This window comes from Rhinichthys klamathensis, unplaced genomic scaffold, assembly GCF_029890125.1.
Source record: "Rhinichthys klamathensis goyatoka isolate OS25496 unplaced genomic scaffold, OSU_Roscu_1.1 h1tg000746l_1, whole genome shotgun sequence".
Taxonomy (NCBI): domain Eukaryota; kingdom Metazoa; phylum Chordata; class Actinopteri; order Cypriniformes; family Leuciscidae; genus Rhinichthys; species Rhinichthys klamathensis.
This window is the reverse complement of record NW_026607155.1, coordinates 130,815-158,434: the sequence shown is the minus strand read 5'-3', so window position 1 is coordinate 158,434 and position 27,620 is coordinate 130,815. Positions and strand designations below refer to the sequence as shown.

Below are 27,620 nucleotides of genomic sequence, written 5' to 3'. Positions count from 1 at the left end.
TGTGTGTGTGTGTGTGTGTGTGTGTGTGTGTGTGAGAGAGAGTGTGTGTGTGTGTGAGTGAGTGAGTGTGTGTACATGTGTGAGAGAGAGTGTGTGTGTGTGTGTGTGTGTGTGTGTGAGTGAATGTGTGTGTTCAATCTGTATAATATAATATGCACAGAATATACAGAGAGTCTAGAGAGATGTATATAGAATTGAAAAAATGGTAACAATGCAAACATGGATATACAAGGATGGGCATTTAGGCCAAAAAAGCATCTTCGTGATAAAAGAAAAATAACACAAATATGAACATGCTATTTTGTGTTCCAGAAGATCAGACTGGATACACAAGCACAGTGATATTTATAACAGACCCAGTGCACGTATTCGCGCACGCACACACTGGCACAAAAACACACTCGCCTCTGATTGGCTGAGCCGCAGCAGGCGGAAGTCGAGGGCGCTCGGGGATTCCCCGAGGGAAGTTCCAGCTCATTGTAAAACATACAAAATGTTCATTTGTACGAAATAGTTCATTTCCTCCCGTTAAACGCGTACATATACGTGTATCACCGTCGCGATGTCCAGACTGCTTTTAAGTTTATGCGTTTGGGGTGTTTTGGAGTGAAGGTAAGACGCTAGTGATGTACACTAATGAGTGCACTAACTTCATTCACTTCACTGTGTTGAGATATGAGGGTGTTTGACGGATCGCCTTTGCTTTTAGTTGGTCATTGGGTAGTTTGGTTGGGTTATTGTGTTATATTTCTGTTGTTTCATTTGTTTTATTAATACTGCAAGTTTTTTCTTAAAGTATAAAGTTAGCTGGCTCTGTTTCTAGAAAACTGTTTTGAAACACATTATTTGTTATAGTATTTAGGCCGGGACTAGTTGTCACAAGGTCTGTCTCTCAATAACTCTTTTGAGTCAGAAGTCCAGTTTCACAAATGTTTTTGTTCTGGTTTCAAACACATTGTGAGTTCTGTCTTCCAAAGTTAAATTACAATATCATCATGTTTTTTTTTTATATATGTTTGCTAACAAGTGAACACAATAGACAGCTATAGTCACTATTGAAATGGTCTGAACTGAAATGTTAAACTGAGTATTTAATGTCAGATTAGGCCTATGTCTTTTATATATTGTGATTTTTATACAATATATATGTGATATTTTGCATGTTGCCTTTTACATTTCTGCTTTCTCATGAATTGTTTGTGTAAGAAAAGACTAAAATAGGTTGTTTAATGCCAAGTTCCCATTGTGACAACTTACCTCGCATATCCAAAGTGTGTCATGACATGAGATGTGTTTTATTTTTCCCCTGTCAGTATGGTGAAAATATTCTATAGGTTTTTAGTAGCTAATACTTTAAGGTTTGAATCCATTGAGAAATGGGCTTTAAAAAACAAATCTACCCTGAGAAATATAGCTAAACGTATGACAATTACCCCCGGCCTCCCCAATAAGACCCAGAAATGAAATTTGTTTAGGCATTTTAAAATGACATATTATATTATTCCTTGTGCATTCAAAAGTGTGGCATTTCTTACAATCTTTGCATGTTTGGCAAGACTAAATACTAAAGTTAAACTGAATCTAACTGAACACATTGCTATTATTCTTAACTGTCGGCATGATTTATTCTTGTTTTATGTTTTATGTTAACATTTTTATTCTTCAAAAAGGTACGTCGAGGTTTGCAATGTGAAATGTACAAATAAGATTGAAAGGAGGGAAAGAAATACTTCTAAACCAAATGTGCCTTCATACATTTTAAAAGGGTTTCCTCATGATCTAGTTCTTTTATGTTTTGTAATTTAATATAAATAATGATATATATATTGAAGCACTAATGTAGACCAGGTGGAAAATAAATGAGTTTCATGCTATCAAGTTTATCACATTTAGGTGATGTTGGCAAAATATGAGATGTTAAACTGCCATTTTATGCTTTTAGTAGCTCGAGCAGTGTTGATGAAGCTTGTGTGTGTGTGTGTGTTTAGCTGTTACTGACAGGTCTGGTGCTAATCTCACTCCTCTGAGTTAAAGAAGGGGTTTGTGTGTGCCTGGGACGAGGGCCCGGGACCACCCGTCCGGCATGTTACTGAAGGCCCGGGAATGGACAGGAACATCAGTGAGCAGCTCAACAAAGCCTTCGAAGCGTACCGAAATGTGTCTATTGAGAAAGAGTCGGCCAGAAAGGAATTTCAGCATAAGGTGGCGTTTGTGAACTATCAGTTCCATCAGAAGTCTTTTATTTGAATCCATTTGTTAGCATGAGAGTTGGACGGACAGACACTTACGTGAACCCGTTGCTTTTGCAGAGCGAGCAGTATCAGCGGCACACTCAGATGCTGGAGAGAAAGATAGAAGAGCAGGCGAAGACCATCATACATCTTAAAGCTGAGCTCAGTTCAGTTCGTAAACATGCATCAGGTTAGAAATGGGGTTTTCTCTTTACACACACCTTATTTGCTGTATAAAACAGATTCAGCTGTGTGTAAATCAACTTAGAAGCATCACAAGGAGAAAATGTGGAAATAATCATAATACAGAAATGAGGTGTGTACAGTTTAGTGTAATAGTACAGTCATTAAAACTGATGGAAAATGGGAACTATCTGATGTTCGAACTTCTTCAAAATCGCCACCCTTTGTCTAGATTCTTTAATGCCATGAGGGGAATTAAAAATATAGCCTATATATTTATCATTTTTTGTAAAGGAATTTTTATGTGGACGCCATTTTTTGTTGTCTAGAAAACAAATTCCAAACATTTAAGCACAAGCCTTTAGATCAACGAGTTTACATATAAATTAATTCGACTGTATCCACATTTTTGACTGATAGTGTACATTGTGAAAATACAAAATGAAACTAAACTACAAAAAAATATATACAGTAATTAAGAAAAATAATTTATATACACTACCGTTCAAAAGTTTGGGGTCAGTGAGAATTTTATTTTTATATTTTGGAGGAAAGAAATCAATACTTTTATTTATCAAGGACAGTGAAGACATTTATAATGTTACAAAAGATTCTATTTCAAACAAATGCTGTTCTTTTGAACTTCCTATTCATCAAAGAATCCTAAAAAAAACAACAACAAAAAACTGTACAACTGACAGACCAACAACTGTTTCAACATTGATAATAATAATAAATGTTTCTTGAGCATCAAATCCTCATATTATACTGATTTGTGAAGGATCATTTGACAGTGAAGACACTGACACTGGTGATGCTGAAAATTCAGCTTTGATCACAGGAATAAATTACACTTTACTATATATTCACACAGAAAACAGCTGATTTACACTGGAATAATATTTAATACTATAACTGATTTTTGTTGTATTTTTAATCAAATAAGCGCAGCCATGGTTAGCAGAAGAGAATTCTTTTAAAAGTATTTAAAATCGTACCGACCCCAAACTTTTGAACGGTAGTGTATGTACGGGTGAAACTCGAAAAATTAGAATATGGTGCAAAAGTTCATTTATTTCAGTAATTCAACTTAAAAGGTGAAACTAATATATTATATAGACTCATTACACGCAAAGTGAGATATTTCAAGCCTTTATTTGTTATAAATTTAATGATTATGGGTTACAGCTTATGATAACCTTTCACAATATTCTAGTTTTGAATTTGGGGTTTTCATAAGCTGTAAGCCATAATCATCAAATTTATAACAAATAAAGGCTTGAAATATCTCACTTTGCATGTAATGAGTCTATATATTAGTTTCACCTTTTAAGTTGAATTACTGAAATAAATGAACTTTTGCACCATATTCTAATTTTTCGAGTTTCACCTGTATATATATATATATATATACATATACATAAAGTAAATACTTATAATAAATATATAATATATTTATGAGGGTACATTTCCATTGTCGCACTCTTTATACGGAATATAAATATATCAAATATGTTTTAATATGCAATTTATTGCATCCTCTGAGTTAAAGAATTAAGAATCAAGAAAGCATGACATACTCAATATAAGATGAAAATTGTTTAGAAATAATTCGTACTCATCTCTTTTCTGTATTCATATGTTGTAAAAAAAAAAAGTTTTCTTTGTATACACTATAGACCAAACTTGTGCTGTCTGTAGGACTATAAATAAACTGAGAAAGCATCAGACAATTTAACAAACTGCATTATGCCCATCATAATGCATGTAAGTGATATTATAGTATTATTATTATTACATTTATAACAAGTTTATGCACATACTAGATTATTAAATTAGATTGTATGTTACATGCTCAGTATGCAAGTGTTATTTTAGCATGCAAAACTACACAAGTGTGACATGCATGCTTTGATTTGATGAGTGTTCAAATGTTGTCAAGTGTTGTTATTGGTGATGAGTTTGACTGATAACGTGGCCCTGTTTTTTTTTTTTTTTTTCATTTTTTTTTTTTAGAGGAGGTCTGCGAGCCTGCGTACAGAAAAAAGGAAGTAGAAACCTTGTCACCTAGCGATCATCGCTCTGACAACCCGTCCAGTCCCCACAGGACTAACCATTTCCTGGTGTGTGTTTTCTCTTGATGTCCATATAAAGGGATGTGACTCTGGCCCGGTTTGATTTCTTTTCTCCTCTGTGATTTGCAACGCTTTGTCCAAACACAAGGATATGCACCATGTTGTTGTTTTTTCCTCTTCTTTCTTTCTCAGTTATTGTGTAAATGCAGATTTGGTTGTGATGTAATTGTTCTGAAAGGACTTCTCTGACCGTGACCCTAGACCCTCCAGCCTTTATATTGTGTTCTCATCGTTAACCGCCTGTAAGCACAGACAAACCTAATAGCTGAGTTTGCAGTGCTTTGCTAGTTATCCACAGTTCACTCGAGGGTTAAGTTGTGAGAAATGTGTGAAAAAGATGTAGTTCTCCCTCTTCACAGTTTGATATCATTTTTCATCGCTATCTGTCCATAGTGAGAATGTTTCTCTAATTGAATCCAGTGTGATAATTCTTCTCAATTGTTTTAATCGCACACACGTTTATAACCCACAGGGGGCAGTAGAGCATAACACTTCCTTGTGCTCGACCACATCTCTAACCAGTGTTGCACAGGCACCGAGAATTGAGTTCTCTCTTATGAAAGGTGTCACTTTCTTTAGATGACTGTTACTGAAGGATATAGACATAACAGTTTGAAATGGCAACTTTCTCCTTTTCCTGAACTTAATCTTGGGTAGATAATGGCCTCCATTCAAAATCTATAGTGAGCCTAACCTGTAAATGCAACAAAGAATGTTATTCTGTAGCAAATTCACTCAAAGGTGCCATAATTAAGGGAGTATGTAGTTTTTTTTGTGAAATTGAACAAACTTTTTAATGGACTTTTTAAAGTATTTTCCGCTGGGTGAATCATACGATCCCCTTTAGAGTCAGACATGATTTTCACAACAATTAAGCACATTTCCACGCCAGTTCTCATTACCGTAATGCAAAAACATAGTTTTTTATTTATTTATTTAATGTTACAAATTTGTTGTGCTGCCTTTTATTTGTGTTTGTAATATATATATATATATATATATATATATATATATATATATATATATATGTAATAAAGTTAAATATTAATGGGAACGGAAAGTAAATCAGAAGAAAAATGCATTATAATAAGGAGAATTTGAGCACTTTGGAGAGAATGTGTGATGAAGCTATAATGAAATTAATGTCACAATAGAAAACTCTTAATGATCTTAAAAATAGGCTTCATTTTATTTTGGGAAAATATTATTTCTATTATTCTTTTTTTATTCATCCAGCTGACGTCTATAGTTTTCAGTACAGCTTGTTCATGCATTTAGAGGAAAAAAAAAATCAGATATTTTTGAATTTATGCGCTGACATACTGTAGCCATATTTTTTTCTCTTCTGTTTGTTTTTGTGCAGATAAAGGAACCCACAGAGTATTCTGGGATGCTTCCCCACACAATATCTGCTCCCGGTGAAATGAAGAGGTAGATGAATCATATCACTTTACAAAATATTTAAATTTTAATGAAGAATTTTGCACTTCAGTCCCTTAGGCACCCAGTCTTAAAGGTTCAAACTTGAACTAAAACAACTGATTAACAACTCTGTTAAGTTTGTTTATCGGAATTAGCAGGTCAGTATAGGGCTGGGCGATATGGAGCAAAAAATATATCTCGATATATTTTGCTATATCTCGATATTCGATATATATCTCGATATCTTTACAGGAAAATGGATGTGAATACAACTCAAAATATAGGCCTACAATCAATAGAAAATTAATTTTCCATTACAGAATGTAACCAAATGAGAAAAATTAAACACAGGGCCTGAATTTCGTCATCATTATTAATCACGTGATTCATATACAGAAACTGAATAAAGTAATCAAATGGAAAATAACACTGAGTAGTATTTTAGTCCTGAATAAATTAAATACATAGGTTATTAATCCTGATTCCTTTAACTTAAAGCTATCTTTTGTTGTATTGACAACAAAATGAATGACACACATATGGCTGCCGTCACTTTAAGAGGTAGTGCACGGATCCTGTGTTCATTACTGGCATGCGTTTTATGCTTATTAAAGACAAAACCGACTATGTTTAGAGTATACTCACGACGACCGAAATTGACAATTTTGCGTGTTAAAGCAATATAATCCGCGAAAAATAACTTTTGTTACTGACCAGCTGTTCTTAAGGCGGATTTTCTATGAATGTGCGCATAGAAAATAATCTCTCAGAGAGCGCGCGAGCACTGATTAGTTTAAAATCGCTTGAATGTTTAAACTGGTAAGACTTAAAAAGACGTGCAAATGGTAAACTTCAGTCACGATGCACTGCTGGCCCGATTGTGCGAGTGAATATCCATCATGTCCCGATTCCTAAACGCGAGTGTGTTTTATCGCCGCAGCTCTTGATGCTTGCCTTGCACAACACATTATGAGAGACGCACGCTGTTTGTGAAATTGCGTCTGGCAGATAGTTGTTAAAAGGTTTGATTTGATTTTATAATCTGTGTGGATTACGATTGCGGGAATTTCCCGCATTATAAATGGGAGACCTGCGGGAATGATTAGAATTATGCGCAATACCCGCGCCGAAATTCGAGCCCTGCAATAGTTTAAAACAAGACGTTTGTAGTAGCCTTCTACTGGAGTCCATTAACCCTTTGACGCGTACGATCACACCATAGACAGTAAAAGAAATGGACAGAGCGATCTCATTGGAACTCAGTTGAGACAGTTGAAGCCCACTTTTAGCGATTTTTGAGCACTTCCGTTCCTGACGCGCAGACTCAAACCGACTCAAACTAAGCTTGATGACGTGAGCAACCTGTCTGACAGACGTTAATCTTCTAGTAGCTGTGCGTGAAAACTGCCAACGTTAATCTTGCAGAGACGGGGAACTTGAGCAAAGAGTGCTTTGGCGTGAGTGAGCAGGAGTAAGTATTCCGTTGCTTTTATGGACTCATTATCTATGGGCTTCTCCCTTGACGGGACGTCCCCCCGATTGCCTGCGAGCTTCTCCTCCTGTCTGTACGGTAATTTCTGTACAGCGCGACAGAGAGTCGAGTGGTTATGACGCAATCGTTAGCCTATTTTTACTAAATCTGTTTCTACGGGGCCATAGTGTAACATAGAAGGTAATGGAGCCCTTTATACATTGTCGTGTTTCTTTAGAAATAAATAATGGACAAATGGAGTCTTTAAACGCCTCAGATGTAAAGTTATTCGCTGTCAAAGTGACGCAAAAATGAATGGGAGTCAATGGAAATGCTAACGCAAGTGAAGTTCTGCTACAACATGGCGGCACCCGGCGGGCTTCAACTTCCGGTCGATGGATTACCCCCTTGGATCACACCGGTGTGATCAGTCTTGGCTGGTCCCTGGAGCGTACGATCACACCGGTGTGATTAGAACGGTCAGTGCATCACGTGATCAACTGCTAAATTCAAACGTGCTTTCGCACGTTGGCTGGCGCTGAGCCAGAGACAGACGCACTCAGTGCTGTCATATATCACAACTATTGAGTATTTTAAACCACATAATGTTTATTTTAGGTTTCAGACATTTAAATACACATAAGTACTAGCAAAACAGTGATTTTGAATTAGTAAAATAGACACTGATGTCTATGGAAACGGCAACAATAATCATTTCCATTATAATAAGACAAAACGTTTTATTCATATCAGATACACATTGTGTAAGTAGCTTTCCATTTTACCCTATTCTTCTCCTAGTTCACCGGCCACTTACTTTCATGTATTTCGTGAGAAACAACAGGTCCGATTCTCTGAACTGTGAAACAAACTAACATGGCGCCGCCCATCGTGCATACAGCTCAACTAACGCGATCGTTATAAATATGTTTAAACAACAAAACACATCCACTTGCACATATTTGACAATCGGAATATCAGTGTTTCATGCTGTAGCTAATACATTTGTGAATATTTTGAATAGAAAAGGAAAAAAGACATAAAAGCAGATCATCACTCATTCAGCTCTGTGTTGTGATTGCGCTGTGTCACGTGACAAGAAATGACGCGTCACCATGGAAACATTAAAGTGACAGGTTCTAAATAACGGTCGCCTTGAAAAACTCACGCTGGGGGGTCAGTTAGAATATTTTAAACTTACGTGTGAAAGGGTTAATCGAACTTCCATGCCTCTTATATAGTAATTATATATTGTAGTATGTAGGCTACCAATTTACTAATGCAATTAATGCTCACACTCGGTTTCTCTCGTGCTCTGTCGCTCGCGCGCAGACACACTCGGAGTTCTGTAGCCTCCGGGCTGGTTGCGGATGAGACAATTGTTGAATGAGACAACACGCGAGGTGAGGGGGAACAAAAGCAAGGAGGCGGGGGCGAGCACAGCACAGAGAAGGCAAACAAGCAAAGTGGCGAAATCAGGATTAAATATAAACAATATATCGATATATACGATATGTCAAAATCCATATCGTGTTTAAAAAATATCTCGATATATTTTAAATATCGAGATATCGCCCACCCCTAGGTCAGTATTGTTCTTGCAGAATATATCTTGTATAATATCTGAATAACATTCAAACGGATCCAAAAACAACACCCCTGATACCCTGTGCTCATGAAATACTAATGCCGTTCAGTTGATTTGGCATCAGTTTGGAACAAGCGGAGATGAACATGTCTTTATATACTTAAATGTCATGTTGAATGACATTCAGAAGTGGGGCTGTTATACTTTATGGGTTAAGGCTTGTTTGGGTTAACTTTAAAGGGATAGTTCACCCAAAAATTATAATTCTGTCAGTAATTACTCTCCCTCATGTTGTTCAACCCCATAAGACTTTCGTTCATCTTCGGAACACAAATTAAGATATTTTTTATTAAATCTGAGAGCTGGATCACTCCTCCATAGGCTTCTAAAGAGATTGAAACTTGCCGGCCGAGAAAAGTTATGAAGACATCATTAAAATAGTCCGAGTGACTACAGTGGCTCAACCTTAAGTTTATCAAGCGACGAGAATACCTTTTGTGCGCAAAAAAACAAACAAAAACAACAAATTTATTCAACTTTTCATTTCCTTCTCTGTGGGCCGTGATATTTCATGTAGTGAAACTATGCAAAGCTTCTAGGTTGTACATCACACGCGCTGTTACACTACGTGAACTCACTCGAGGCCCACAGAGAAGGAAATGAAGAGTTGAATAAAGTCGTTATTTTTGTTTGTTTTTTGCGCACAAAAAGTATTCTCGTCGCTTGATAAACTTAAGGTTGAGCCACTGTGTAGTCACTCGGACTATTTTAATGATGTCTTTCATAACTTTTCTCGGCCAGCAAGTTTCAATCCCTTAAGAAGCCTATGGAGGAGTGATCCAGCTCTCAGATTTAATCAAAAATATCTTAATTTGTGTTCTGAAGATGAACGAAAGTGTTACGGTGTTGGAACAACATGAGGCCGAGTAATTACTGACAGTATTTTAATTTTTTGGTGAACTATCCCTTTAAGTTAACCAGGGCTTATGTCACCAAAAGTGAAAAGTGTGTCCCAGATACTTGGGATATGGTGGTAAAATGCCCCGGTTATGAAAGTGTTTTTTTGGTCTACAAGTGTAATAGTGGGTGAAAATACGTTGTATGTGGTCTCCGACATTGCAGTCATGTAGAAAATACACTAAATACACAATATGCGCATTATACACATAATGCACACATTATAAATCTAATGTTTCTTGTCTTGGATGCTGATTGGTCAATACAGTGTACAGCTTTACACCACATAGAAATGGCTGCAATGTATATTAGAAACCAACAGTTAACTTTAAATTACATGTCAGGACTTGATATTCTAGCAGAAAGATGGCACTTGATGCTAAATAAAATTAGTTTTTAATGATAACTTATTACATTTTATGAGGAACTGCTATGTTGAAAGCAATAAGGCACTCAAAGCTTTTATATTGTATGATTTTTGATATAGGTAGTTATTGAAGTTATTTACTTAGTTTAGTTATTTACATAGTTTGGTTATTTACATAGTTGAGTTAGTTAGGTTATTTACTTAGTTTGCTTAATTAGTTATTTACTTTAGTTTAGTTATTTACATAGTTTGGATGTGTACTTAGTTTGGTTATATTTTTATTTACTTAGTTTTGTTATTTACATAGTTTGCTTATTTACTTAGTCCAGTTATTTACTTAGTTATTTATTTATATTAAGTTTTATGCCATTCATATTTTAATATATTTAAATGAAGTAAAAAAGTTCCTTTTAAAGTTGGTTATTTACATAGTTTGGTTATTTACTTAATTTAGTTAGTTAGGTTATTTACTTAGTTTGCTTATTTGCTTAATTAGTTATTTACTTTAGTTTGGATGTGTACTTAGTTTGGTTATTTATTTATTTATTTACTTAGTTTGGTTATTTACATAGTTTGCTTATTTAATTAGATTAGTTATTAACTTAGCTAGTTACTTAGTTTAGTTATTTACTTTCCTTCCCAGTGAAGTGTGAGTAGAACTAGATATTCTGGAGAAAGTTATTTGTTTTTCTAATCTTAACGCTGTTTTTTAATTTTGTTTATTAGCATTATTATTTTGAAAGATCCCAGCCAGACATTTGACTTCTCTTTCTCTTTCGATTAGTGAGAATTTTCTGGACACTTGGCAGGAAATCCAGGGGACTTTCCAGAGGATCCAGACTCTAACCAGACGGCAGAAAGATCACCTGAAGAGAATACACAAAGGAAATGAGACATCTAATGGTAAAATCATTTTTAAGAACCTAATTTGAAATTTCGGACTAATATCCTTTATTAAATTATAGCTGTTATACCACCTCACCCAAGTGCGTTTCTTCCCATTCTAATTAAATTAGGTCAAATGAGTTACAATTACTTTAGAAATGTCACAACAAATTAGTAATTACATAGCTAGTAGTGTAATGCAGGATACTAGTAATTACACATTTCATTGTTTGTTCTTTCACGCAATTAAAAGCAGAAATACTCCACGCAAAGACATAGTGTAAGGGCTTTTTGCTCCAGTGACCTCTGACCTCCATGTAGCATTAAAATAGTCTGAGCAGATGAGCGTGTTCAATTATCACTTTGATAAATGTTGTTTTGAAGCAGCACACTGTTACACAATTACGTGTCCTCTGTGAAATCACTTGGAAAACAATACGCCAGTGAGATGTATTTTTGGACGTGGTTGCATGACGGAAAGGACGGTGTGTTTTTGCCCCATATGTATACTAAACGCAATTATGAGTGTTTGCTAAGGCAAGCATTACTAATAGCTGATACTATTGCTCATACTCATGGTTAGGGCTTCTGGAAAACCATACTGTAAATATATCAGTATTTGTCATGTAATAAAAAAATAAACCTTTAAGGACCAAATAGCTACATCTTGGCAACCGTCTGAAACACTGGTGTTGTATAATTCTGGTTTTAAAAATGCAAAGTCCTTTTGGTCACATCACATCACAGACCAGAACAGTAGAAATAACAGTAGATTTATTGGTATCACTGTGGATATGTTGTGTGAGGTTAATTGTTGAGGGATTATGGAAATAAGTTTTGAGGTCAAATACACATACTACGCAACTAGATCCATCTAACTATTTAAAAATGAATATATGCTTTTATGTCAAGATTATATAGTTCACCCAGAATTGAAATGTTGTTATGATTTATTCACCCTAGTGTTGTTGACCTTTGCATTTTATTTGAAGTCAAATGAGATGTTATGCTGAATCTATAAGCTGCTGTTTTCTATTCAATGATAGTGGGTGGTGATTTACAAGTATGTGTAGTTAGTTTTAGACTTTGAATATATTGCTATATTTTATATCTTCTGAAACCATATGATCTTCTCATCTTTTATAGCTCTCGCTGTTGTGCACGTTTAAAAGTAATGCATTCCCATGCGAGAATTAATTCTGTTTGTAGTCAATGATGTCAAACGATGCTTTTGAATTGAACACAAATGTGAGAGTTCAGCATGACAGAGTTCATTAACTTTGGGTCTGTTCCTCACATAAAACTATCATATGACTTTAGAAGACTAGAAGAATAATATAGTGCATTTGATGTTGTGTTTTGATACTTTAATGGTGTCCTTTTTGGGGCTTCACAGTATAAATCTGCACTTTTGTTTATGGAAAAGAGCCGCTCAAACATTCTGCCTGACATCTTTTGTGTTTCACTGAAGAATGGAAAAGAAAATTTCAAAATAGTAGTCATAAATAATAATAATAATACTTGTTTTCACAATGATCTCAGGATTGCTGCATTTAAATAAAATGCCTCCATCGTTTACGAGGAGGTTGAAAGCCATGCTTTATTGATTATGATTTCATAATATGTTACATTACTAGCTCCACGTGCCTTCTCAGTGTGATCACAGACTTTGATCAGGACGCATTGGAGGTGAATTTCGAGCTCTGTCTAGCTGATTTTAATTGCTCTTGCAGTGGCAGCGGCTGACACAGTTGTTATGGTAGAGCAATTCTCACTGCATTGTTTGGTGCTAAAATTGACAGAGTTCCTCATTAATAGTCAGTGTTGCATGGTGTGCATATCACTGCTGTGCTTTCTTTGCATTTGCATACTAATGCACTTGTATCTATATGAGCGAGAGAGATTGACAAGAGAAAAATCCTTGATTTCAGTTTATCTTCGATCTGGTTCTGATTCCAGGGAACATTTGAGACTTTTCTCCACCATTTACATGAGGCTTGTCCGTTTCCATTTGTGTTCCTCTTAATGCTTGATTACATTAGATGCTTGACCTGGGTGTTACATTAGACTGCAACCTGTCTTTTGAAAAGCATATTTCATATGTTACAAAAACAGCCTTTTTTCCACCTTAGAAACATTGCTAAGCTACGTAATATGCTATCAGTCTCTGATGCAGAAAAGTTAGTTCATGCATTCATGACCTCGAGACTAGATTACTGTAATGCTTTATTAGCTGGTTGCATGCATCTTCAATAAACAAGCTACAGTTAGTGCAAAATGCAGCCGCTAGAGTTCAAGAAAATATGATCATATAACACCGATTCTTTCATCACTTCATTGGTTACCTATAAAGTTCTGTATTAATTACAAGGTATTGCTTTTGACTTATAAAGCTCTGAATGGTTTGGCTCCAGTCTATTTAACGGATCTTCTATCACCCTATAATCCATCGCGTTCTTTAAGATCACTAAATTCGAGGCTTCTGGTCATTCCTAGGATATCCAGATCCACCAAAGGAGGGAGAGCATTTTCACATTTAGCTCCGAAGCTCTGGAATAGCCTTCCTGATATTGTTCGTTGCTCAGACTCGCTCTCCCAGTTTAAAACTAGACTAAAGACGCATCTATTTAGCCAGGCATTCATATACAATTTTTAATCTTACAGTTACTGTAAATTCGGCCTCTACTTCATAAATGCCAGAGGAGAACTGGCCCCGACTGAGCCTGGGTTCTCCCAAGGTTTTTTTTTCTCCATTGGGTCATCTGAAGGAGTTTTAGGACACCATCGGGTCACTTGATGGAGGTTTTCGGTTCCTTGCCACTGTTGTCTTTGGCTTGCTCAGTTGGGGATATTCAAATTAAATGACCCATCATACCACTGATCAGCTCTACCAAACTTGGATATCTTTTCCAGTAATAAACAAACACTGTTAAGTTGTTTTGATTGATACTGTGAAGCAGCTTTGATACAATCTGTATTGTGAAAAGCGCTATATAAATATATTTGACTTGACTTGACTTGATTAATAGATGTTTATTTTGGTCATTTAGCAAACACTTCTATGCAAAGTGAGCTTAAAGCAATCATTTTTAATTGTAACTTCTAGCAACAAGTTTTATTGGATTTGGACCAGAAACTTGATAACATATCCAGACTGACTTATAAAAATGCACCTATCACAATAGGCATTATGATCTGTAAGTGTGGTAAATGGTACCACTGTACATTTGATAATATTAATGCATTAGCTAACATGAACTAACAACGAGCAATATATATATATATTTAGTGTTTTTTAATCTTTGATAATGTTTGTTAAAGAGGACCTAATATGCCCTTTTTGATTTTGTTTCTGGGCTCGACTAGAATAGGTTTTCATGCTTGAAAGTTCGAATGCCAACTATGGTCGCAAGTTCCATCGTTATTAGCGTAGTTCAACGAGTCCGTGTTTCCAGAATCACAAAGTTGTGTGTTTTGGAACGACAGCTCTCGAACTGAGGTGAGAGGCAGAGTTTCTTGTTTGCATGACATATTGTGGACTCAATAAATCCTTATCTTGAGCCAAATAAGCAAACTGACATCCAGTACAATCTATATGTTTTTAATTTGAAAATATATAAATGTCATTTACGTGTTTTAGTTGGTCAAGAGATTTAAAGCACCGTTTTTGAAGAGTGCGCATGTACAAACGTAAGAACGAGCCTGTGAATAAATCAGGAAATTAAGCAAAATAACTGAGATAAATGAGAATTGGTCCTCGGATGCCAAGTCCATGTCCATTATAGCAAATAATATGGCATTAATTCGATCTCAAATGGATTCATTAAAAGAAGTTATACAGTAATTACTCCACCACCTGCATGAGATCATTAACCAATGTGGTTGAACGACAAATTTGCAACAATATGGTTTTAGGTCAGTGACTAGCTAGTTGGTTATGGTATGGTAGTTAGGAAGCGATCGTTGTACGGGAAACGCACCCCTGTTTAGTTCCTGTCTCTATGAAGCCCCTCCTTCTGAAAAGCACACTCGTGCTCTGATTGGTCGGCTGGATCAGTGTGTTGTGATTGGTCAAGTGCTTTGAGCGTGTTTGGGGAAATGTCCCGCCCCTTACCATAACCGCCAGTTTCAACACACTACTAACTAACTCAACCAGGCCCCGCCCCTTTATTCTGCGTATGAATGATTTAAAGGTGCTCTACGTAACTTTTAGCGGCCTCTAGTGGTGATGTTTCAGATTGCAACCAAATTTTACAAGAGCGCTGGTGCTAGAACTCATAGACAATACCGTCTATTACGCAAATATCTCGGCGAATACTTGACGGATTCGGCGAGCACCGAGCTCGTTGGGACCATCTAGTCGAGCTGAAAAGAACCATATAAGTTCCATAGTTTTTGGTGGTGTTTTCGCGGAGATATTAGCAGAAAACCATCGGGCGCGCTGCAAAATTGCGGACGCCGGTGACGTCACGATCTCAGAAGAAAATCGCTCGTATCTCTGGAACGCAAATACCCAGAGAGCTCAAATTCGGGGGAGGAGGTCCCAGGGGAACCCTTGCCCGAACGCTAGAGTGGCGGGCCTCGGGGATGCCCCCTACCGGATCGCCGTTCGCTGGGACCCCCGATTTCCAACGGCTATAACTCGGGGAGCCGGGCGAGTTGGACCTCGGGGGTGGGCTCGTTCGAAAGGCCCCGTCCAGCACTACGAACGATTAGAGTCTTGGGAATATTGATCAAAGATTGACTGAGATATAAGCCGAAAAACGTGCGCCTTTAACCGGACGTAACTCCCTGACCGTCTACAATAGACTGTATAAGGAGAGAGGCTCGGGAGCGCGCATGCACGTCACATCCGATGAATTTCACAGAAAATCCGACCCGGAGACTTCACATAGAAATAGGAATACTGGCCTTCAGAGGTAAAAGCAAAACTCGACAAGTGGATCATTTTAATGTGTGATTACAACCCCTTCACACACAGGCAATAAAAAAAGGATTCATTTTATTAGAAAAGTTACATAGAGCACCTTTAAATGAGGAATATTGTGATGTGTTTGTTCCCGGAAGAAAACTCAAGACTACAATGGAGGCGTTTCAGGGAGTTCAGAAACACTGACACTGATATAGAGAATAACTCCCGCTGGAGGGACTTTCAGAGCTTTTCATGCTCAAACAGCAACATTATACACTAAAGAAAGATGAACATAGAGGAAAAAAAAAACATCATAGGACCCCTTTAATAAAAATTACAATTGTTCATGTTAGTTTAAAAGGCATTTACTAATGTTAACAGACAGAACTTTTGATTTTAATAATGTGTTAATGTTATTGTCAGCATTTACTAAGAATAATGAATACTATAGAAGTATTGTTCTTTGTTAGTTCACGTTAACTAATGTTAAAAATGTTACCATGTTTTTCATGATATGAGCATTGGTGTTGGACAAATAGAGCTTGAGTGATCGAATGAAATTCAAGCGTAGTTCAAGCAGACGCTCAGCTGATTTGTTACTCCACCTACTCTAATCAACTGAGCTTAAATGAGTATTTCAGGTCATTCAACAAATGAACGCATTTACACCCACCTTCACCTCCTAGCATCTTCATAATAGAGCATTGGATTCTGTATAGAAACTCTATGTACGTAATCATTGTATCTCCTTCTGTAACATATGCTTAGAAACATTTGGTTATTAAAAAGGCTTGGGGGATTTGTGTCTCAAGGATGTATCTCAAGCTGTCTAGTATGGCAGCTCGAGCACCTTCGAGCCTTAGGGCCCTTGCACACTGAGTCCGAAATTCGCGCCCGAAATTTTTGCACCTTAAAAAATGTGCTGACACCGCCGGCGGTGTATGAATGAGTGAGTGAATGGGTGAATGTGAGGCAAAAATGTAAAGCGCTTTGGTGGCCATTGGGTCTGTGAGAGCGCTATATAAATGCAGTCCATTTACCATTTGCAGTCCATAAAAAATAAATACGACCTCACATCATGTCAATCACGCTTGCACACTGCCTCCAAAACTTTTGTCCGTCATAAAAAAAATCGAATCGGGTTTGATTTTCTGCGTTTTTCGCATCCGTAGCAAGCTGTTTTAATGGTGTTTTGACAATTCAGAGCCACCGAATCACAAATACGAAAAAACGCATACGAAAATTTCGGACTCAGTGTGCAAGGGCCTTAAGCCTCTCACCAAATCCAAAGATTGTCAATAAATTTAATTCTCAAAGTGGTCCTGACTGAAATAACATAAATGTTCTGTTGATTTCCTATCTGATTCCAGTGCAGTTTTCCATGCCCATCCAGTGCACCGACGACACGGCCGAACAAGCCGAGGTGCCGTTTTCCTCACCGCTGAGGTCAGAGGTCGATGAATCCTCGAACTCCGCGTCCCTCGCATCACGTGGCGCAGTTCCAGTCGACACCTCTTTTGACCACCTTTCCCTAAGCGGCCTGAGTGTGAAGTTTCCCCCAAACGCAGACGACCAGTACGACTTTCTCAACAGTACACCGGATAAACGAGTGGACCTGCCTCTGCACAGACTGGACCTGGGAGACCAATTGCACACAATGAGGGAGGAGTCTTGTTCATCATACCCCGCCCCCTCTTCCTCAGCTCACACATCTGCATCCGCATCTTCTGCCTCACACGAAAATGTACGAGGACCTCAACAGGTAAGATGGACATCCACACGCCAGGATGCCTTGAAAGTTTGCTGATATCCTTGTCCATGTCATCCAAGATGTCCATGTCTTTCTTTCTTAAGTCGAAAAGAAATTAAGGTTTTTGATGAAAACATTCCAGGATTTTTCTCCATATAATGGACTTCAATGGGGTCCAAACGGTTCAAGGTCCAAATGACAGTTTCAGTGCAGCTTCAAAGGGCTTTAAACGATACCAGACGATGAATAAGGGTCTTATCAAGCGAAACGATAGTTTCTGTTCTGTGAGACCTTTTCAACGTAATTGCGTATTACGTGACGTCACGAACGCGCATCACAGAACAGAGCAAGGCGAGCATTTGTGCTAATAAAATTTAAACTTTTGTATTTATTTTTTAAATGACCAATCATTTCGCTTGATAAGACCCTTATTCATCGTCTGGTATCGTTTAAAGCCCTTTGAAGCTGCACTGAAACTGTCATTTGGACCTTGAACCGTTTGGACCCCATTGAAGTCCATTATATGGAGAAAAATCCTGGAATGTTTTCATCAAAAACCTTAATTTCTTTTCGACTGAAGAAAGAAAGAAATGGACATCTTGGATGACATGGGGGTGAGTAAATTATCAGCAAAAGTTTTTTAAAAAGTGAACATTTAAGAATTGCAACATCGCATGGTGTAGGACAGGTCGAATTGTAAGAACAAAAAATCTAAAGGTGCGTCCCATTTCGCTTATTATGAGGTTTTGCAGTATAAATAGAGCGAGGAGAGTTCACACTGTGAATTCTGTGAAGTATTTTAATTCCCGGATGATGCACTTAATTAACTGAAAAACGAAGTGTGAAATGTTGGACACTTGAATGGTGGCAGCTTTATTTACGTAGCAGAGGGGGAGGAGCTAACAGACTGATGTTGAATGACAAAAAATTTTCATTATTTAATCTTAGTTAACTACCTTAATTAACATGAACTAAGAATGAACAATACTTCTTCAGCATTTATTAATCTTAGTTAATATTAATTTCAACATTTACTTCTACGTTATTAAAATCAAAGGATGTATTTGTTAACATTAGTTAATGCACTGCGAACTAACAATGAACAGCTGGATTTTTTTATTAACTAACATTAACAAAGATTAATAAATACCGTAACAAATGTATTGCTCATTGTTAGTTCATGTTAGTAAATACGTTAACTAATGAACCTTATTGTAAAGTGTTACCACATATAAAATTCATACACTACACGGTTGAGTACCTTTTGCATAAGTACGTCATGCAATATGACATAAGTATTGTACATTAGTACATAAGTATTGCATAGTATTGTTTTAAGTACGTATGTATAGTGCGACATTTAGGACACATCTTAAGTGATGTGAGAGACATACAACCCGTCTGCTTAAGAAAACATCTATAACAGCAGTCGTTTTTTTAAGATTATTCACAACCCAGTCAGGTTAAACTTGGAAACATTGCATTGTATTTGGCTAATATCACTCAAAAAAGATGATTTTTATGTCATTATAGTGTTCTGTTCCAAAACCTAGTGAGCTGCCTTCATGTTTACTGCCTACAAAGGGAGAAACCAAACTGCAAACCAAAATGAATTTGGTTCATTAGCATAAAAATACACAGAACACACGCATTCTGAAACTAAGTTTGTCCATTTTTATTTAGAATGTATTTCATTTAATAGGTATTGTTTTGTATGACCTTTCTCTCTACTTAGACCCCTTGAAAAGGTTTTTAATCAAGTTAATCCAAAATTTAGTTTTAGAATTCTTATATAAATGTAATGAATTAATAACTCAAGTATGGTTTTCACTATTAAAATAAGCAAAGAAGCAAACCAGGGTTATTATCATTAACTAAAATGACCTTAAAACAAAATAAATGTTAACTGAAATAAAATACTAAAAAGGTAACACTTTATTTTCAATGGTCCACTTTAGACATTCTACTAGTACTAACTATAACTTTGCAACTACATGTCAACATATTCTACTAACCCGAACCCAAACCCTTAGCCCTAACCTAACAGCCTACTAATACTCTAATTACTGCTAGTTGACATGTAGTAACTTATAGTTAGTAGAATGCATAAAGTGTAACCTAACCTTTTTTTGTTGCTTTTTACATGTACTGAGCTCATCACAATGCATTTTGGGATTGCCTGCAAAGAATACATGCAATGCTGCCATTAAACAGGACATTGTAGAAGGGATTAGATTCAAATCTTTCCCTCATAACAGCGTGCGGGAAACGAACGGATTCATGCAACAGGAAGTGGTGTAAATCTGAAAGTTTACTTGGACAAAATTCTTTGGTCATTGTTTTTTAGGGAAAATTCCAGCTTTCCGTTATGTTCCGCAAAAACAAAAACAAAACAACATTTGTTTTCAGTTTTTGTTCCTTGAATCATTTCTAATCTCTGCATAGAAAGTAGTATAATATGGCAGCAATTACTCTGACTACTTTTCTAAGCAGCATTCTGGCCCCATTTACACTGCATGGTTCAAGTGACCCAAATCCGATTTTTTTCCTCTCATGTGGCACAGATCGGATATGACCCATGAACGTGTAAGCAGGAAAAAAACGCATGGATTCCGATTTTCTCAGATCGGATTCAGGCCTCACTCATATGTGGTAATAAATCGGATATGAATCGGATACGTGCATTTGCGTGTGCCATGTAAGCAGACAAATCGGATATTCCCCAGTAAATGCGAGTCGTACGTCATTAAAAAAGTGACGTCAACTCAGGTGGACACCACAACTGAGATCACATGACTTATTATAAGCGCGATGGATAACGAAGGATACACACAGTGGAGCAATGCGGAGGTTTCATGTCTTTTGAGTGTTTGGGGCGAAGAGGCAAAAATGCAGGGTTGTTACAGAAATAAATCCGCGTTTGAAGACATTTCACGAGATATGGGGAGGCACGGTTTTAAGCGCTCGTAGCTACAGTGCCACCGTAAGATAAAAAGCTTAATGACTTTAAAAAATATTGTGAAAAGCAAAACACTGGATAATTTTATTCGCATCTGCATCCATTGTATTTCGTGCTGTTTTACTTCCTTTTCCGGGACAGAACGTCTACATTTGGTCGTTTCAGCAGTGTATAGTGTAAATGCAAAAATCGGATACGGGTCACTTTTAAAAGATGATGTAAGCGGGTCGTCAAAAAAATCGGATATAGTCAGAAAATCGGATTTGGGCATCAAGACCTGCAGTGTAAAAGATGCCTTTAAATGCCGCCTAGCTAGCCAGCTCCCTAAGTATTAACATAAAGCATAATGTCTTTGCTTACCTGTCTAAATCATGTGCTAAACGGTTATTCTAAAGCCTGACATCAAAAACATAATGTAAGCATGAGGTTGTTTTTTATATTTTGACATCTAGTGAATGATACCCATTCTTTTTGATGTGTTAATATTATGCTACACTTAATCTAAATACATACTTAGGCAGCATTTTAAGGCATCATCTCTAAAAGCAAAGACTAAGGTACAGGTAAACAGCATAATTATGATGCCTGTTAGCATAAACCTATTTTCCAGCAATGCATGTATTCTTAGTATGGGCAATCCCAAAATAATGCATTGTGATGATGAGCATTGTGTTAATGCATTAAAAAGCCTTAAAAAAGACTTCAGTCTACTTTTATTTTACCCAGTATTTTGTATGCTACTGTATTTATTTTTATGCTTATTCTATGGCTAATAATATTGTGTTGTTAGCTTAGCAACATGCTAACAGCAAACTATTTAAGTAAATTGAATTAAGTCTTCGTGTGAAAAGCCATATTAGTGTGGTATTTGCTACCTATGTAGAGCGTTTCACATTAGTCACGTATGAGGTTCAATTTTAGTGACCATCCCTTAAAAGGGACTCACGAGGTTTAATTTAGAACAACGTGTATATTATGTAAACTAGACAAATCTACACATTATTTTAAAAAGCACGTTATACTACACAAAATTCACAAGCTAAATATTATATACAGTACTTGTAGGTTTACATGCCCTTCACCGAATATAGGGATCATATATTTTTTTTTAGATTTTAAAAATCTTATTTATAATATTTTAATACTAATGCTCAAGGAGGCGACACATGATATAATATGTAAACCAAATGATCATGTTCAAATTAAAATAAAAAAATGTCTTGTGGAATATATTTAAATATCTGTTATACAGCTTGTGCAAATGCTAAACATCTTACAGATTCTGGAAGGGGTGTGTAAAGCTGCATAATAACAACTGTATATATTTGCAGCTTGTGAAATTGCAAAGGAAATCTAAATTAAACGCATATAAAGAAGACAGAAAAGAGCCCTATTGCTTTTACCTGTCCATATGGAGAACCGCGAAACTCACACCTATTATGTAAGGCTCACATCTGCACAGGAATTCGGTGCTATTCCATTTAGGATGTCAATTAGGATGTGCTAAGACCACAGAGAGCTGTGAATCACATATTACCCCGTCTTCTGTGCTGTCGTACTATTACACTTGTTTCCGGACTGTTCTTTTTGCTCTCTTTCAGCTCAAAAGCATTGCAGATACCTGGGCTCATCTGTTTTAAGAGCATGAAAAAAAAATTGTGTTGTTGGCAAAACAGACATTTTGAACGGAATGGCTAAATTATGAAGTGTAAATCTGGTGTCATGCTAAAAAGAGCATTTTTTTTTTCATCATTGCATTTAAAAAAAACTCAGTGCTGTTTGCAGATGGATAGATCTTAATATACGTGATAACAGATTGATTATGAAGTCAGGTGTTTTGGTTATCATATGACTGCGTCCAGAATGTGAGACGAGTAAAAATAAAATGCTTTTCTCACTAGCAGAAAATCTAAATGAAATGCAAAAGTTACATGTATATATTTTAAATCGCGTTATTAATTAGATAAAAAATTGTAATCGCTTGACAGCCCCAATTTATTTTACAAATTTGAATCTAATTAATAACACGATGTAGCGATAAATTAATCGCAAATCAAATTTGGCTGAGAAAATAACCCCCAAAAGATCATTTAAATTCATTATATTATTAAGTGAGAAAAGCGTCAAATAGACATTACAAAAAGTAGCTTTAGAAAGAAATATTATGTTTGATTCAACATCGAATTTATTACACATAAACTTTTAGGCTTCAACGGCCATGAGGGTGAGTAAATGATAACAGAATTAAAATTTTGGGGCGGACTATATCTTTAATGGTTTTTTTATTAATATTTATTTTTATTTTTATGAAATGATACTCTAAATAAGAAAGTAAAACTGCCAGTAGGTGGCGGTAAATGTCTAAATGAGTCATGCAATCACTGGATTTGTTCAAATTGCTGATTCATTCAGGATTTAAGTAAATGTCTCTCTTTATAAATGGGCCATTGAATCATTGGTTCACCCGATATCATACAATATTAACTTCTTATTTATTGAACTGTTGTATAAAATCAATATCACATTTACACTCGTACTATTCAGGACAAAAACAACTCGCTTGATATTGCGCTTGTTACTCGTGTGATGTCGCTTAACTATATCATGCGATAAATATGAGACAAAAACTCATACAGGGGCATTTTTGCCCTGATATCTTGAATTTTAGAGCCATTCGAACTGCATTCTACAGTCTTCATCATGAATCACCTCGTGTTCGTCACCGATCAACTGTAGGATGAGGTCTGGAGCGTTAAATTGTGTTCATTTTGACACATTATTTAATGAATAAGATCAACAACCCTAATATATGTGTGTGTGAGTGTTATTGTTTTTGTTATTATTACACAAACATGTCACTTAAAGGCCTTCGCTTTTGCATTTCACTTGCATAATATTTCGTAGTAATGAAGTAATGCAATACTTTAGTGCATTTGAGCAGTTTGAGCAACAGATGCATGTTGAATAGTTTAATCTTGGCTTTTATTAACCCATCATTATCTGATGCCAGCTTAACAAATGAATAATTTGTCAGTATGATTGCCCTCTAATGTCCTTTGTCTATGTCCAGCTTTTTTGGACTCCAGACCTCCCGGACTTGTCGGCCCAGGCGTCGGGGACAGACGCTCAGCAGATGAACAGCCGAGAGAAGTGTGCCTTTTGTGAGGATGATGTACACCCAAATCACATGTATAGCCACCTCAATTCACACTTCAAGAACAATGCTGGCGATTGACACACGCGGGCAAGGGGTCGCCCGCCGGACTGAAACGGCCTTTATTCATGGCTTTAAGTAGCACACTTCCCTTCTGAACACATTTGCTCACGTCCGTCAGTGACACGATGAAGAGAGCGGAACCTTCCGCGGTCGTTTATTTAATTAGGGCAACTTTAAACGAGTGGTTATGTCTTAATTAATCTTTTTAGCTGGAGGCGTTCCGATGACTTGCAGTTTAACTGTAGAATAAAGGCAAAAAGTCTTTTAATTTGATATGACAACATCAAAGATAGCCGCATCTCGGAGGGGGAGTCGTCTCACCGTTGTACTTTTATTCAAATGCATCCATAAAGAACAAGCTCTTACCTGTGCTATGCATATATCAATTAAAACAGGGCTGGTTCAAATGCAGGCAGTCCCAAGCCTTTTATATGAATATATAACATTTGTGAATTTAAACCGTCATATCTTGGTAATTATGCGATTTTTTTTTAAGTCATAAATCCAATTACACAAATGTTTTCTCTTGCAATGGTTTTGTTTGTTGGTTTCAAACGTACTTTCTTAAAGTAGAATTATTTTGTGCGTCCTTTCCTCCTAGCTAAATATCAATATAATATTTTTGTAATATCTTTTTTTTTAAGTGAACCCAATAAAACCACACTGACATACATTAAGGCAAGAGTCACTAATTTAAACAGGCAAATTTGAACCGTGTCCTCGGGACAAGAGCGTTTTTCTTAAATGTCAGGTCGGGGCAAGTTGTCACATCTACTTCAGCAACACGGCTGGTAAATTTAGCGATCGCTGAAAAAATGTTTCATTGAAATGTTGTGGAAGTAATAACTCCTAATTGCTTTAATTTGATAACGTGATTTTAATGTGTACCACCTGTATGAGGGAATCTGTTCATAATGAGAAATAACTCCAGGATAATCATTTCAACGATAAACACCATCTGGTTTACGACAGCACTTCTGCACAGGTATTTCAGCTTAATTAAAACTGTGTTTCTACACTGACTATCCAATACAAGCTCAATTTGTGATTTCATGCACAATTATACTGCATTATTGTGTGGCCTGCTTGCTATTAGGCCTGTTTTAGATGTCTGTGGTTCATCCACATGAATGAACAGGAACAAAAAGCACTGAGAAATATGAACTGACTGCATATCATGGGGATTTTCTGCTCATATACCAAAACAATCTTCCATTTGGTTTTCATGCGATCGCATTATACCTCTAAACTGCACTGTGCTCTCGTGTGTACAGAAGGGCTTGTGTTTTTATTGGAATATCTTAAACCATGTCCTTGATGCTGCATTGGACTGTGTGTGTGTGTGGATAATTAGCAGCGTCGTAAACAAACGTAATAATTTTCAGTAATTCAGTGACGACGCGTTGAGCAGATAGTCAGATGTGTGTAGTGGCACACGTGTGCAGCAAAGACCTCGCAGCGCCCCGGATTACAGCCTGCTAACACACACACACACACACACACACTCCATAGATGAGCTGGTGTGAAGAAGAGGAGCTAGTTTTTGTGGTTGTTTTTCACACTGGCAGACTGGCGCTGCACATGGGGACTTTTGCAATGTTTCACTGATTCGCTGAAGAAAAGATCCCCTAAAATATTGATTTATGGGATCATGTACAACCAGCCAAATAAACACCGATAGGGTTATTCAACAACACAGAGCGGGCGTTTGCTTTGACCAGCTTACCTCATGTAATCCTGGTTGTTCAGTTTGTGGTTTTAAAACTAAAAGAGAATCAGCATTTTTAAGTCGTAGCTTCCCTCTGGAGATTCCTATCGGTTTATTTAGTGTTGGTTGGTGTGTTAAATAAGGTCTGCAGTGCAAAATAAATTATACACAGCTATATGTGAATTTTAAAGCTACTATGTAATGTAACTTGCTAACAAGTTTCTAAATGAGGACTAAAACACAAGAATGTGAGTTTGCATGCTTGGCGAATCCGAGAACTGTTGTAGTCCTTGTTTAGCCAAGTTTTATTCTGAAATTCCCTTGGGAGCCCATGATGACTGATCCGGGTCAACCTACAAACGGATGTCATGACTGAACCGCTCTATTTACTGTATACTTACCAAATAAATAAGTACATTTACTTGAAATATCAATTGCTTTTTGAGTTGATCATGTCCATACTGTTGCTTAGGGCAGTGTCTCTCCACTAAGGGGCTGACACAGACTTCTAAAATTGTTTAAATCTAGTTTAACATATCAAAAAATGCAAAAACAAAATAATTGTGTAAACTCCTATTTCATTGCAAAATTAATAGTTAATAATAAGTTTAATTTAGTGCTGTCAAATCGATTAATCGCATCTAACATGAATGTTTGTTTATATAGTATAAAATATATATGTATCACATATGTATAAAATATAAATATATATATATATTATATAAATGCAAACTTTTATGTTATATGCAATTAATCGCGATTAATTGATTTGACAGCACTATTATATATGTATATGTGTGTGTACACACACACAGACACACATATATGTGTGTATATGTGTATGCACACACACATAGGCCTATATAACTATATATATATATATATATATATATATATACACAGACACATATATATATTAGAAAACTTCATATGTTAGATGCGATTAATTGATTTGACAGCACTCGTTTAATTACATAATTACTTGGCCTTGACATATTTTTACTCTCATTAAAACATAATTTCATTAAGAAAATTCATGACGCGGCATTCTAATTAGAATATAGCCTACCTGACGTAACAGAAGGTTGCTATGCAACAAAAAATATTATCGCTACTGGGGGCGCACAGCGATATGGTGAATTTGGAATAGCATACCTTATATTACTGTTTTTTCCATATCTTTATATTAAAAAAAAAATAGTAATGCTACTCTGTGAACTTTTTGCTTCTAGTAGTTGGAACGCTTTACTGACCAATCAGCAGTCAGCATCGATATTTTTAAGGTATGGGCTATAATATAGGAAGTCATACTAAAAGACAACAGATTCTTTTCACCCATATTCCCTCCCAAATCCTCGTGTTTTAATGAAGCATAATTTCGCAATGTCTCGCGCCACACATTGCTGTTTTGCTCCAGCAAAAACAACACAACAACTGAGGCACACGACATGCTTTTGCTCTATTTGCAATGCTGAATATTGCATGTCGAAAGCACACAATGTGTTGCGCATAATACACGACCCAACTTGGATAAACAGAGCGTTCAAATTCTCATCTCTCACATCAAAGCATGAATTTATTCTAAAAGGCAGCAAATATGAACTCTCTCCCTAATGATCTCTCTCTCTCTCTCTCTCTCTCTCTCTCTCTCTCTCTCTCTCTCTCTCTCTCTCTCTCTCTCTCTCTCTCTCTCTCTCTCTCTCTCTCTCTCTGGAGTCGTGGACAGATGCTTGTACATAATTACGTTGTCAGTGCTCGTTATTTGGAAGAGGAAAGCTGTACTGACAGTTTCTGGGTCCATGTGTTTTTTTTTTCTTCTTCTTTTTTTGTCCTTT

The 27,620-nt window shown here is 36.5% G+C and overlaps 1 protein-coding gene across 1 annotated transcript; it reads left to right on the top strand.

Moving 5' to 3' along the window:
- The first annotated feature begins 430 nt into the window (after positions 1-430).
- Positions 431-24,242, top strand: tank (TRAF family member-associated NFKB activator). The gene is made up of 8 exons (XM_056242706.1): positions 431-612; positions 1,989-2,202; positions 2,310-2,421; positions 4,431-4,537; positions 5,913-5,980; positions 11,139-11,257; positions 17,522-17,913; positions 23,931-24,242. Exons 2-8 carry the CDS (start codon positions 2,104-2,106, stop codon positions 24,093-24,095), a joined length of 1,062 nt encoding a protein of 353 aa, XP_056098681.1. The 5' UTR covers positions 431-612; positions 1,989-2,103; the 3' UTR covers positions 24,096-24,242.
- Positions 24,243-27,620: the final 3,378 nt, after the last annotated feature.